This window comes from Linderina pennispora (assembly GCF_002104995.1).
Source record: "Linderina pennispora strain ATCC 12442 chromosome Unknown DL89scaffold_8, whole genome shotgun sequence".
Taxonomy (NCBI): domain Eukaryota; kingdom Fungi; phylum Kickxellomycota; class Kickxellomycetes; order Kickxellales; family Kickxellaceae; genus Linderina; species Linderina pennispora.
In genome coordinates, this window is record NW_024468256.1 from 82,422 (window position 1) to 96,100 (window position 13,679).

At 54.7% G+C, this 13,679-nt stretch overlaps 5 protein-coding genes across 5 annotated transcripts; 4 read left to right on the plus strand and 1 right to left on the minus strand.

The window, feature by feature from the left end:
- Positions 1–827: 827 nt before the first annotated feature.
- DL89DRAFT_278416 (uncharacterized protein) lies at positions 828–2,211 on the plus strand (the record flags this gene model as incomplete). The annotated part of the gene is made up of 4 exons (XM_040889501.1): positions 828–929; positions 1,010–1,059; positions 1,286–1,356; positions 1,436–2,211. 4 exons carry the CDS (start codon positions 828–830, stop codon positions 2,209–2,211), a joined length of 999 nt encoding a protein of 332 aa, XP_040742684.1.
- A 240-nt stretch (positions 2,212–2,451) lies between these two features.
- On the plus strand, positions 2,452–2,792 carry DL89DRAFT_267999 (uncharacterized protein). The gene has a single exon (XM_040887752.1). It carries the CDS (start codon positions 2,487–2,489, stop codon positions 2,766–2,768), a length of 282 nt encoding a protein of 93 aa, XP_040742685.1. The 5' UTR covers positions 2,452–2,486; the 3' UTR covers positions 2,769–2,792.
- A 250-nt stretch (positions 2,793–3,042) lies between these two features.
- Positions 3,043–7,920, plus strand: DL89DRAFT_168733 (uncharacterized protein). The gene has a single exon (XM_040883756.1). The coding sequence runs from the start codon at positions 3,202–3,204 to the stop codon at positions 7,492–7,494; it is 4,293 nt and encodes a 1,430-aa protein (XP_040742686.1). The 5' UTR covers positions 3,043–3,201; the 3' UTR covers positions 7,495–7,920.
- On the plus strand, positions 7,921–9,922 carry DL89DRAFT_168734 (uncharacterized protein). The gene has a single exon (XM_040883757.1). The coding sequence runs from the start codon at positions 8,347–8,349 to the stop codon at positions 9,856–9,858; it is 1,512 nt and encodes a 503-aa protein (XP_040742687.1). The 5' UTR covers positions 7,921–8,346; the 3' UTR covers positions 9,859–9,922.
- A 1-nt stretch (position 9,923) lies between these two features.
- DL89DRAFT_168763 (uncharacterized protein) lies at positions 9,924–13,585 on the minus strand. The gene is made up of 4 exons (XM_040883758.1): positions 13,544–13,585; positions 12,819–13,131; positions 10,636–12,716; positions 9,924–10,575 (listed from the first exon to the last, which is right to left on the minus strand). The coding sequence occupies exons 2-4, from the start codon at positions 13,108–13,110 to the stop codon at positions 10,072–10,074; spliced, it is 2,877 nt and encodes a 958-aa protein (XP_040742688.1). The 5' UTR covers positions 13,111–13,131; positions 13,544–13,585; the 3' UTR covers positions 9,924–10,071.
- Between the last annotated feature and the right edge of the window lie 94 nt (positions 13,586–13,679).

Sequence of the window (13,679 nt, forward strand, 5' to 3'; positions counted from 1 at the left end):
CGGCGCACAGTATATATTCCGGATGAAATCCATGCATGGCCCGCTGTAAGGCAGAGCCAAGTGTCTGCACACTGTCTGAATTATCAGGAGTCAAAGGGCAGCAGCGTGCTTGAGGAACTCGTCAGAAACTGAATGCTGGAGTCGCCCATATATTGCTAGCTTTTCTTTGTTGTTGCCAATTTTTGTGTCACTATAATGCCGCACCGTGGTGCGGTCTTTGATAGAGCCCTAGATTTGCTCCGCCTTTACTATTTTGGTCTGGCAGCGCTTATCGTTGTGCGTTCTCTTTTTTAATAGCAACTTGGGAGCAGGTCTCGGTGTAGAAGGCAATGCACTGTTGAAGATCAGGATCCGCCTCTTGCCTCTTCTTAGCTGAGACCAGGTGCTGCCTGGAATGGTTTGGTGGCCGCCAGAGTGCCCTCGCAGCCCAAGAAGCGGTTTGGTAGAAACAGCTGTTTGATTTGCCCTGGCCGGTAAATACGCACCAATGCTTGCGCGAGTGCGCATTTATACAGTTGCCTTCATTCCAGCTTAGTAAAAAAAACTCGAGAAGGCAGGTGCATGGCGACTACCTGCTACTACTAGCGTCGCTCCAGCAACATGCACGCCAAATATAGTTGGCAAGGGCCATGCCGCGGTATCCTTGGCCGATATCAAGCATAGGCGATTGTTCGAGGGTTGATCGCCCGGATCAAGCCTGAATAATCTGGCTTTCAGGCCTTCAGGGAATACGTTTAAATGCGCTGGCACTATTCCGAGGTTCCCTTGCCAGCCTCTGTTCTTCTCCTCCTATTCAAATTTGTTTCTAAATTCCGTGTACCACCAAAATGACTACGATTTATTCGTTGCTGCATGGAGTCAAAGAGTATCTGAACCCGGTGCTGAAGAACTCAAAGTTCAAGGAGACCGGAGTGTTGACACCCGAAGAGGTGAGTATTGGGTCTTTTTTCCAGTGTGCTAGAGGCTTCAGTAAATGTGTCGTCATTGCTAATTTGTGCTTAATGCATAGTTTGTTGCGGCTGGGGACTACCTGGTATTCAAGTGCCCGACCTGGAGCTGGTACGTAGGACGGAAAAATTATCGACAGCAGACTTAATGCTTGGGAATAGAAAGCTGGCCCCGCATGCTGCAAAGTCACGGCATCTCATGATCGAGCAGCAAGCCAAGCACGGCTTGATTTATGGTCAGGAGAAAGGCGTGGTATAGTGCGTGTGTGAATGGCAGACGGCGCTACTTAAGGAAAGAGGAACGCTGTCTGGCACTGAGAGACTCTGGGCTATTGTAGGGAAAAGGGCAATTCAAACAAGCGTCGGGATTACCTGCCAGAAGACAAGCAGTTCCTTATTACGCGCAATGGTAGGTATTTGCACGCAATTTACCCGGAAGCAGCGAAAGAGGGAGGGGATAATGGCTAAAAAGAGCACTATTGCATTAGTTCCTTGCCTGCGCCGTGCCGATCAAATGTCGTACGGACTCGATGACGAGGTCGAGCAGGTGGGCGACGAGGGCTGGGTGACAACATACGCACGGCATCGCGCAATGACGACTGAGGACGAGGAGGCAATTGAGGAGATTAAGGGTATTGAGGAGGTGCCATCGGCGAGCCAGGTAGGGCAGTTGGCCGAGGGTGTGGAGAATGTCCGAATTGGGGAGCAGGACCTTGACCGGCCACTGGGGCAGAACGATATTGAGGATATCCCCAGCGACCTCGACGATATCCCTGATTTCGAAGAGGAGATGGCCAAGCTCGAGGCGCTCGAGGACGCCGACCCCACCGAGCCTGAGCCTGAGCCTGAGCTTGCTGCCAAGCCCGCCAGCAAGGCGGCCGACGACTCCGAAGACAAGATTCTGCGCACTCGCACATACGACGTCAGCATCTCATACGACAAGTACTACCAGACACCGCGAGTGTGGTTGTTTGGATACGACGAGCAAGGAAGCCCACTGACAGCACGGCAGATCTTTGAAGACATCAGCGAGGACCATGCCCGCAAGACGGTAACCATCGAGACACACCCGCACTTGTCGTTGCAGATGGCGTCGATTCATCCGTGCAAGCATGCCCACGTCATGCGGAAGATTATTGAGAGGGCGCTCGAGAGCGGCAGACGCGAGATCCGGGTAGACCAGTACCTGGTTATCTTTTTAAAGTTCATGAGCAGCGTGCTGCCCACCATAGAGTACGACTATACAATGTCGACCGACATTTGACGTGCTTCAATCTAATTATTATTCCACTCTTCACTTTGTGCAAGTTACCAGCCAGTATCATTTATTGCCCGAAGGGCGTGCTCTAAGGGATTCTATTCGGACAATAGCCAGGATCTGCACATTGGAGAAGGGTGCGTGTATCTGGATACGTGGATTGTTCACGTATTCAACATGTTCCACACCTTTGCCTGGAAAGACATGCGAACAGCCTCGCGCACAGACACAGACAGACGAGATGGGATTGGCCAGAATCCAGCAGGTTCACAGCCAGTGACATGTCACTGCACTGGGGCTTGGCCACAACCAAAAACAGGTTTTCCATTTGCCTACTGGGGCATGGCGGTCATCAACAGCAGCAGCATTGGAGCACACAATCTGCCTGGCTGACCACCGTAACAGCTGCCACTTTCGGGCCGACAGCGCGAGGTCTCATGGAAAGGAATGTGAATTTGCCGATCGCGCTTGCAGAGTCGGAGTTTGGATACACACGCTCCTTTATTGCAAGGCTGCTAGAAAGGGCAAGGTCTTGCAGGCTATCTCTTTCTACTGATATCTAAAGCCGCAAAAAAAGAACATCGGAGGTTCAGTTCTTCTGAATAAACGATAATGCCAGACCTCCTGTGAAAGGGAAATACCCGTGCCCTTGAGCGGGCGACTGGGGCTATTGGCAGCAGCAATGAGGGGCACAATTGTATTCATTCCCAAAAAAAATACAACGGTGCGGCTGACAGGGCGGTAGCATTGAATGACCAGGAAGGATGGACGCTCATACATATGGCCGTCATGCGGGTATGCGGGTCAAGAATTGTGATCCTTTACCTCAGCGTCTAGCTCCTTCTCCCTGTTTTTTTTCCGAGCAAATAGTTATCTCTGCATTCGTTCTTTTTCCCTCAACAATTTTCGCACCTCTAGTCTGATTCCCGCATCTATTCTCTTTTTCGTTTCTTATACGCACTCGCGCACAGCATATATAGGATTGTATCACAGCACATGGATAACAGGCTGGCAAACGCGCAGAGGCGGTTCACGCTGAACAGCAGCGCACACGCCGCAGAGTTCAGCCGTCGCAACAGCACACGCCACCAGAGAGCCAAAAGCATGGGCATACAGGATGGGCACGCACGCGACCCGCCCCGTCCGCGAATGCCTGGTATGCCTGCTACAGCAAACGCGGTGCCCGGACACCGGCGCTCGCGTTCTACCGGCATTGTTAACACAACCATTGACGCCGATTACCACCACCCGATGCCCACAGACGAACAACAGTCGCGTGGCCGGCGCGGGTTTTTAGGAATCGGCTTTCGTCGTTCAAAGAGCCAGTCAGGCAGGCGGCGGTCGCAACACCAGCCGACGCATGACGAACACGGTAGATCCCGCACATGGACCAAAGAGGACGTAGATATGCTGGAAGAGCTAACTGCCATTGCGTGGGCCGGTGGCCAGATCGTCAACTTCAACACCATTTCCAAGGAAATGAACCGTACAGCCAAGGACGTCCAAGAGATGCTCAGGCAGCAGATGCGCACGCTCTTGTATGTGAGTGGCCATGACTTTTTGAGCGAGTTTCCCCGGGCAATCGTTTTACAGTGGGCTGGTATCGAGTTCCCCGACGACCCTTTACTGGGCAGCTATCCGGCACAGGAGGCACGCAAACTGCTGATGCGCGAATCGTGCATTTCTAGCCTGCTGTGCCGCGCTCCACGCCAGGTCATCCCAGAGGTTCCGATTATTGCAAACACGCGGTTTGACCGGAACCATGTCCCGGGCGACCTATACGACGAGATTCGGGCACAGGATACTCGGTACAGGGCACAGAACGCACTCCAGGAGGTTCAGCACGACGACACTGACTTGCGGTCGTCGCGGACTACGCAGCGTGTGGTGACAGAGCCCAGTGCGGTATTACACGCGAGCTCAGCCAATGTGGCAGCGCAGCTGCAGAATGCATTTTCTGAAAAGGCTGCCACGCAGACTCCGAAAACGACACGCAACCGGTCCAAGAGCACGCTGATGCCAAAAGATTCAGATACGCTGCGGCGGTTCCAGTTTTCGGCTGCCCAGCCTGCACGTAGGCCAGCGGCTATTCCGGTCTCGGTTCCAATGCAGTCACCATTGTCGGCGACGTTCGGTCTTGCTCCCCGCACCCCGGAGCTGGCGGTCATGCGGAGGGCAGCTGATGCAGCCACGGCACGGCCCCGGCGCAGGCGCTCACGAAGCCACGCGCCCAAGGTCATCGAGAATCCAGATGCCCAGCGGGCACTCCAGGCCACATCACCCCCAGTCGATCCTGCTGCACTTGCGCAGCCTGTAGAGGATGACACGAGCGTTGCAACTTCGCAGCCGCCGGCTGGTAACCGCATATCCCAGGACAGCGGCCATGTTGACGACCGGACGTGCGGCTCGATTTCCCTGGTCCACAAACTCCGCGAGCTCAAAAAGTACAGCACTATCAATTCGGACCACACCAGGCGGCTTGACCGAGATACGCGCTATACTGTTCGACGGGCCGTGTCCGAGTTCCTCTGCCAGGACGAGCTCGGCAAGCAGGTGTTTGACCATGTGGTGACGAATGTCGACAACAGTTTGTTTATGAGATTCAGCCGATGCTCTGACACGCTGCTTGCACTCCCTAACCACTTCGGAGAAGCGTTCCGTATGCAAGTGGTGAACCTTATGAACTCCAAATATGACCAGGGGATGAAGGCGTATAGCATGGCCATGTACGCATATGTCCTGGAGGCAATCAACGGACCAGACGTAATCGACCGGCCACGCAACTGGGGTGATATTTCAGACTTCGCCTTGGAATGGGCCAACCGCAAGCTCTCTGCTGCCCGGTACATCTCTACGCCCGCGATGGACGAGACCCACCTTCGGATGGCCGCTTACCATGTCGGCTCAGAGGCTGGCCAGTGTTTCTACGACATGTACCGAAGGGACCTGGGTTGGCGCGTTTCCGACAGGGAGCTCCACCTGTTTTTAACTGACGAGCAGCAAACGCCTTCTGGGGAGAGAACCAAGCTGGACCTGCTGAATCTCAAGCATGTCATTGACGTGTGGGTCGACGTGGCTTTCCGGCGGAATGCATCCAAGCACGGCCATCTCACGTTTGCCGCAGCTGCCGAGCTCGTGAACATCAACATGGTGCTAACATGGGGCAACTTGAAGAACGAAAGCGACATTGCCGAAAAGTCGCTGACGTTTGACAGAAACTGCCTTGAAGTCGCTTCTCTCTATGGCATGGACGACATGAAGGGTCTACCGGATTCCAGTGTCGCCAACGAGCTCGCCCGGGCGTTTGCACGAAAGTTTTACGATGACAACCGGGCTGAGCTCTTCCAGCTTGTCCTCTGCCAGCATCAGTTTATTGGTCCCGACTACGACGAGTTTGCCGACTGGGTAGCCCTTGGATACGGATGGGCCGGTGGAGGCATCGACTACAACATACTTTTCCAGCTGAACCAGTATCTGCTTAGCATGGGATTCAAACCTATTCGGAAGTACTGGGATACTATCAAGCAGGATGTAGTCGTCTCTCTCCTCAACCTCGTGCACCATAGCAATACGTCGTTTGACTGGCATACCGTCGATGGGTTCCTCTGGCCGCGCGAGCATGCAGACAAGAAGGATTCCACCACTGGCCAGCCGCTGGATCCGACAGCATCTACTACCATGGCAATCGGGTACAATCGCCTGCTGGGCCCGGCTAATGACAGTCTCCATATATCGCTGGTGGCAGGCGAGCTTCCAGGCGATACGGGTGCTTCAGGGCTTAGTCGTCAGAGAACCATCAAGAGGCTCGATCCCGAAAATGCCTCGCTGGTACATATCCCCGACCTTGCTGGAATCGTTGATGGCCCCTCTCTTGCTGACCAGCGTCGCTATAACAACTCAAACATCGATGCGCCAGAACAGGCTGAATCCTCGTCCGCCAAAGTCAGGCGGCGCCACACCACGGTTGTATCCAAGGCCACCACGGTTACAGCACCTGGTGGGGAGCCTCCAGTAGAACTGGACAGCATCATGCCCGAAGACAGCCACACTAATGGAAGGCAGGCAGAGTACGACTCGCCGTCAGCAAGCGTATCGTTGCGTTTTAGCCGTACCAAGCAGATACTGGACACAGGCTCGCCTGCACGCTCTGGGTCTGCACCTCCTCGCTCGCCCGAGTCCTTTTCGAGTGCATTGACGTCTAACCCAAAAATGTCAGGCGCAACTTCTGCTGAACTTCCACCCAGTAGCACAACTGCAGATGAGGTTCCACCTACATCGCTGCCTGTACTGACATCTCAGCCGGCATTCACCACTGAAGCAGCTGCGCTGCCCATTCCGGCACCGAAGGGATCTCCTGATGGGTTTGCGCCGCGCTCTGACAGCTCAGGACATTTAAATGCAGCTGCGGTACATGTGTCGCTGCCTGTGCACTCGAAGCAGGAGATGATCGAGACAGCGCAAGCGTCTAAGCCGTCCGCATTCTCACATTACAAGACAACCAGCAGTGCCCAGAGGCAGCTGGCAGGTGCTGCGAAAAAGCCAAAATTCACTCTCAAACGGCCAGCATCCCCGCACAACCAGGAAGCAGCTGAAGCTGCAGCCGGGCCATTGATGGCAGTGCAAAGCGCGCCGGATGATATCCAGTCTCAGGCTAGTCATGTTCACGGCAGCGAAGGAAGTCTCCAGGAGGCGTACCGACCAGTGCAGTCTGGTCCACATTCAGCTGCTAGTGCAGCAACTGCACAGGCACCAGTGAGCAATGGCTATGCAACCCCACATATGTTGCAGCAGTCGTACGCCTACCCTCAGTACCTGCAGGCACAGCCACTACCCCCACAATATCCTCAGTATTCTCAGCAGCCAACGCAGCCACCTCAACAGCCGACACAGCCACCCCAGCAGTCAATGACCAGTCCTCAGTTCCATACGCAGAGCTGGCAGTCGATACCCCAGCCGCAATACTACCAGCTGCAACAGCACCCGTCGATGCAGTACGCTCTTCAACAACGGCCAGTCCAGTACGCACCGCAACAACCTGAATACGCGCACCCGCAGCAGTATCCGCAAGGATACCAATTCCAGGCTCCCGGACAGCAGCCTGCCCAGACTGGCGGGTACCCGGTCCAGCCGATGGGCCAGCCTGGCAATTACCCCACACAGCCCATTGGGAATCTGCATCTGGCGCACATGAACGACGCGGAGTGGGAGCGGTACAAGCAGCGGATGGAGTACCAGGTGCAGCTGGCTGAGCGGCTACAAAGGGCGCAGAACCCAGGGTGGAGCGTGTAATAGATGTTTTGGCCACTATTCCCTGCGCTGCAAATGAACCAGTTTTCTGCTTGCAAAACAATACCTGTTGTCGCCCGAGTGGAGCGAATAGTGCAAAGGATGCCATTGCAGATCTCTTTGTTTTTCGCAAGAAAACGGGTGCAAAAACATCTGTGCGCACAGATGGCTCTGCAGCGGTCTCTGGCGGTCCCTTTAGTCCCACCAAAGTCTGTGACAGGGCGGCGGAGCAGCTGTGGCCGGAGTTTGAATCTCCGGAGGATTTCCCCTCTGTCTGTGACACTGTCTGCAGCCAAGAACAAAGGGGACTAATCGGAAATGGTGCTTTATTGCTAGACAATAGCTGCGAGAAACTAATGGGCGGCAATAGAAATCTTCCCCATCCCTTATTACGCGGTCTGGGATCTTCGCCAGCGTCCCTTTTCGGCGCTGGCATCAAGTACATGTCCATGTCACTGGAGACAATACGGGTTTCTTTGCTGCCACCCCTTTTATGCAGTCAGTCAGCCAAACACCAAAGACGACATGACCGCACAGCTGAGCAGACCCATTGTGGCCATTGGCCAGCAGACAGGGGATGCTATGTCTTCGCTGTTACCGAACCAGGGGCTGAAGAAAAACACACAGCAAAGGTATTCCTTTCTTGCTCTTCATGGAGTCGCCTTTTAGTTCCCCTAGCCTTTTATCTCGCTTGTAGAGTACCCTTCTGGCGTCTCCATTTCTCTGTTTATTCAAGCTTTTTCTGGAGGAGTGGAAAGGAGTCGGGCTTCTTTTTATTAATGTTGTCCCTACCGCGTTTATATTTAGTGCGCGACTGACGACACCAGCAGTCGACTTTTTTTTTTTCTGGGCACCATGGATGCGATACACAACGAACAAATGGTTCCCCAGCCAGCAAAGCAGCGACTCAGCATCTTTTCCCGCACACCTGTCCGCACCTCCAAAACGCTCGAGCAGTCAGTCGCAGAGCTCATGAAAATGGTCGACCCTGTATCGCAGGTAGCAATCCCGCGGCACGTCGAATTGCCCTACACTGGCCCGTGGCTCGACTCAACAAACGCACAGACAAACGCGCAGTTAATACAGATAATCGATATACGGTGTCTCGTGGACATGGTGTTATTGGATACATTTGGCACGGTGATTGGGCACAGCCGGCGGCCAGTCGGTAGGCACATCTTGGCGATGAGCGAGACGCAGAGGGCGATGAGGTTTTATGCGCAGATAGCACACAACTTTCGGGAGTCCATTGACCTGCATATGGACCAATTCCCAGCCATCGTACATAGCGTTGTGCTCATAAACAACAACAATGTGCTGCGCGGCGCTCCGCAGTCGTTCGAGATGGTCGGGCTGCCAGACTCCACCACTGTGCCAACATTGGTCGACGAGGGAGCAAAAAAAGCATCACAAGCACAGCTGGCCGAGCGACACCAGGAATTTAGGCGGCGCCAGATCTACATGCGCCAGGCGATGGAGATGGCTCAGAGGTGTGCAGACGACGCATACAGGAATTGCCCGATACTAGTGGAGGCGATGGAAGAGACAAAGGCGCATGTTTGGCCGCTGTGGTCATACATGGTCGATGACCACATGGCTCTTGTTGAGCATGAGCGAAAAATGGCACGGCGGAGACAGCCTGGCACGCTAGGCGAAAGACACGTTAGGTTTAGCGACGGAAACGGCACGGCGCAGGCAGAGACCGAAACGTCGTTTCAGCAGATGGGGGAGGAGCAGCTGGAGCGCGAGGTTGCCTTCCGTCTGCACACACACTGCCTGGAGCTCCTCCACAACGGCAAAGTACCGCACGACCACATCAAGCTGTTCTTGCACACAATGCTGTTCACAGTCATTCTTTTCAACGAAAAGGTCTTTGAGCGGTATGCGCCGCGGCGGGAGTCCAAAGACTCAGCAATGGTCGATCCCCACTCGTCTTCAATGCAGCAGCGGGCAACGCCGATTCCAGCCATGGATGCGGCCGAGAAAAATGGTCTGGTTCCGCCGGTCCCAGGCGGCGAAGGGCAGCCGCTGATGGACAAGGAGCATGTGTGGATGCTGATGGAGTGGAGTTTTGCTAAAGCCATGGGCTATTACCTGGCGCACAGATATTCAAAGCAGGAGCTGGACACTGCGGTTGAGCGGGCAAAGCAGGAGAGATATGTGCAGTCAGTCGAAGTCTCGCCGGCTGCAACGTATCAACCGCTGAATAGCGATGACACAGCGTTCCACGAGATGATCTGGCAGTATGTCCGAGAGCGATATGACCACAGGAAGGAGTTCTCCATACTGGTCATCGATGAGGCAGTCCGGGAGTACAATGCGATCCTCCAGGACATTCGCTTCAAACACCGTTTGCATTTACATTAATCCAGCGATCCATCAGTACATCAACCACCCGTAAATAGACATAATCAATCACGATACTAAATGACAGGATATGAGGAAACATTGCACATGAGTATGTTGGAATATAAACAAGAAAGCCAGTGGAGAAGGGGAGCTAAGAAAGATGAATTTGGGAATATCGCTACTAAAGATTGATATGGAAAGGGGAGGCAGATGGAAAATGGCTGTGAAGGATTAGTCGCCAAGGAAAACATGGCGGACAAGGTACCACATGCTGCCCAGGAAGCGGAAGGCCGACAGACCAGCAACCGACCAGAAGATGAAGCTCAGATACGGGTTGAATGACAGGGTTGCATCGAGCTTCTCAGTGTAGTCAGCCCACCAGGTTGACGAGAAGATCATGGCGACGACAGCGTTGGTGCACATCCAGGCAAGAACCAGCGTGGTACGGAAGTTCTTGTTCTGGTCCTCGCGCTTGGTCTTGGCATCACGCTTCTCCTTGGTCTTGACAACCGGTGTTTTGAGCGTGCCGATAAACTCGTCGTAGTTCTTGTTCACGTCGTTCTCATCGGTGGCAACGTTGATGTGCGCAACCTCCACACCGTCCTTCTTCTCGATCTTGGCGTGGCCGAGATCGCTCTGGAGACCAGTGTCGCCCTTGGTTCCCCACGACACATCGTGGGTGTTACAGAAGGCGTACACCATGAGGATGTTGATTGATGACGGGAGCCACATCATGTACTGGACAAACGAGGTGAACATATGCCACGGCTCGAGGTACAGCAATGACGCGATCATGTACACGCCGTATGTCGATCCAATCGAGATCACAATGTCGCGGAACTTTGGCTGCTTGAGCAGCTCGCCGAGGCCGATTGTCTTGTCTGTGTGCCAGACTGTGTACACAGCACAGTAAATGGCGACATATGTCAAGATAATCATGATGACCGTGAACAGGAACACAGTGAAGCGGTAGATAGCCTTTGTGCCTTGCGGGCGGTTTCCGAGCGACAGCACAAACTGCATGATAAGGGCCAGAATGTACAGCTCGCGGAAAAGCTCCATGACGATGTAGCCGGCACCCTGGAACGGATCAGCATGCAGACTGACAGTGGGGTTATCTTCGTGGTCATTGTGGATCTTGATGACGTTCTGCTCGAGGAAGAAGTAGGCGAGATAAAAGTTGGCCAGCGAGAACCACGAGAAAATCATGTTGATGGTCTGGTACAGGAACTCGATCGTCAGCAGCAGGCGGCGGTACAGGCTGTGCGATGTGCCGAACATGCGCCACCAGTGGACAATGGCGTAGAAGGCAGCAAAGAACGATCCGTTGAGCCAACGGCGGCGCTGCGAAATCAGTTCGGCCAGCGTGTCGGGCACATCAGTCACGGCCTTGGCGCTCTTTACGTAGCGCAGGACGTAGTTGCATTTGCGCTTTGCGACCAGCTCAAAGCACAGGATACGGTCCTCAGCAAGATACATGTTGGCCTCGAAAATGCCGCCCTCCGAGTCGGCACTGTGCATCAGCTCGCCCTTGAAGTATGCAGCCAGCGGGCCGACGCCAGGGGACGTGTTCTGCAGCGCTGAGTAGCGGTAGGCCGAGAAAGCGCCCGGAAGCACGGAAATGTACCCAAACACCGACTCGAGCGGCTTGTCCAGGATATTGGAGATCTTGTACTCAAAGTTCTGCGCAGCCACCAGCGGATTGAACAAGACGCTTGTGCAGCCCTTGCCAAGATCAGCAGCAATTTCGCCACAGGCACCCGCAACCTTGGGGTCGTGGTCGAACGACTTCCACAGATGGTAGATCGAGGTTCCCGTGGGCTTGGTTCCAACATCGATCAGGACACAGATCTTGGGGTTGATCAGCGGCGAGAAGGCATTGAAGAACCAGCGGTGGGAGTTGATCTTTTTGGCGTTCTTCTCCTTCAGGCAGAACAGCACCTGGACGGGCGGCATGCCCTTCGACGGTCCGCGGAAGTTCATGCTGGCGTCCATGCACACCTGCGCGGTGTACTCAAAGATATGCCCTGTTACGGGCTTGTTGTTGACCGAGTTCTGCATTACGCCATCCTGATACACGCCCATGGTGCCAAGCACTGCCAAGACCCGCTCGTTGATTTTGTTGCGGCCATCGGACACAATGCACACAACGACCTTCTTCCACGCATCGGCACCCCAGGTCCGGCTGTTGGTGCGCGAGCACAGATGTGCGATGTTCTTCATGACAGCGGCGAAAGTGCGGTTGAACAGGATCTCGTCCTCGTTGTACATGGTGAGCACGATAAACAGCTCGGTCTCGCGGCCATACAGCACCGGGCGAAGTGTGTACTTTGCGTTCATAAATTCGTTGGGGTCCGAGGTGACCGCCGTGTACCGCATGTGTGTGAACTCGTTGCCCTCACGGTACTTGCCCATCTCAATCACACGGCGCGGCACCGGGCAGTCCAGAACCAGGTTACCGGACGTCAGCTCGACCTGCTTCAGATGGCGCTTGCGGCGCTCCTGGTACCGGTCGTACTGGCGCGCACCAGGAGGCGGGGCATTGTCGGCGTTGTACAGCGACGACAGAGCGGGGTCGGCCTCGGGCATGATCCGCGGATCCAGCTTTTGCTGCTCAGTGAGCACGGATCCGCTCATCTTGTCGCTCATCCCGTCGTTGCTCATCATCGGCGTGCCCGGAATTGAGTGCGCCTCGCGCAGCGGCAGCAAGTGCGGTGAAGGAGCGCCATCGCGATTGATTCCTGCAGCCGGCATCTGCGGAACAGGCAGCGGCTTGTAGGCCTGCGGGGCCTCCATGGGCGGGTACGAGTATGTGTCGCCCGAATTGCCGTAGTTGTTGCCGTACTGGAGAGTGCCGTCGTGGCCGTATTGTCCCTCTACCAAATAAGGCAATCGCAAAGATGGGGTTAGCAGCTATTGTAAAAGAGCGACAATAGGGCTCTCTTTCCGCTCCGGCCATTGCTCCATGTGTTGCTTACCTGGCTCGTAGTAGCCGGCGCCAGCGTCGGCATACAGGCCTGTAGAGGGCTCGGTTGAGTACTGGTAGTAGCTCGCGTTAGGGTCAGGCGCTGTGGTCTCGAGGACGTCAAGCTCGCTGCGGCTGATGTTTTGATGGCCCATGTTGAGCTGCGGGGCCGACGGCGTAGCGTTCGCGCCCTGCGCATAGCCAGACATGTAGTCCCGGTCGAGCATCTCGTACTCTCCCGGATTGCTGGCACTCATGTTTGGGCGATGGGAAGAGCCGTTCTTCCTTCCGTGGTTGTCGGCCATGGTTCTTGCTGAAAAGGTGCCCTAAAATAAAGTATATGCGAGTGTGCAAAGCAAGGTCTGTGAGCGTATGCAGAGGGTGGAGATTGAATATATAAAACAAAAGACGCGGGAGAGAGAGGCGGGAGAGGAAGAAGAGGAGGATGCTGATAACCCTTATAAAAAAGGAACACAGAGCGTGGCCGGGAAAAGCGCGTTTATTTATAGTTCAGCGCGCATGTGCAAGGACAACGAATGGGAACCAAAAAAATATTCGACGGGCAGCGAGGGGAGCGCAGCGGATGGCCAATTGGCAGGGATAAAAATAGTGCAGTGCAAGAGTGGTGTGCTTGTGCAAACTGACTGGTCTGTCACGACCCGCCCCAGCCTGACAACCCAAAAGATTAAAGCGCGAACCACCTGAGCAACGGCACGCCGGAGAGGGGAGCACACTTACCGAGTCGTAATAGCAGAAGGTAAATTGGAAAGAGGACGCGGGAGAGGAAGAGAAGAAAGTAGGGTTTTGGCTTGTTTACCCTGGCCTTCACTCTCTGAAGGAGAAGGGTGCCCATGCGCTGAGGGATCGGCTCTGT

Excerpts from the sequence above, each read along its gene's own strand:
- DL89DRAFT_168734 (XM_040883757.1), top strand. The coding sequence starts at position 8,347 with ATGGATGCGATACACAACGAACAAATGGTTCCCCAGCCAGCAAAGCAG.
- DL89DRAFT_267999 (XM_040887752.1), top strand. The coding sequence starts at position 2,487 with ATGTCACTGCACTGGGGCTTGGCCACAACCAAAAACAGGTTTTCCATT.
- DL89DRAFT_168733 (XM_040883756.1), top strand. The coding sequence starts at position 3,202 with ATGGATAACAGGCTGGCAAACGCGCAGAGGCGGTTCACGCTGAACAGC.
- DL89DRAFT_168763 (XM_040883758.1), bottom strand. The coding sequence starts at position 13,110 with ATGGCCGACAACCACGGAAGGAAGAACGGCTCTTCCCATCGCCCAAAC. Across the intron at positions 12,717-12,818 it reads CGCCGGCTACTACGAGCCAG|AGGGACAATACGGCCACGAC; the intron begins GTAAGCAACACA and ends CTTATTTGGTAG. Across the intron at positions 10,576-10,635 it reads GATCGACATACGGCGTGTAC|ATGATGTGGCTCCCGTCATC; the intron begins ATGATCGCGTCA and ends TTTGTCCAGTAC.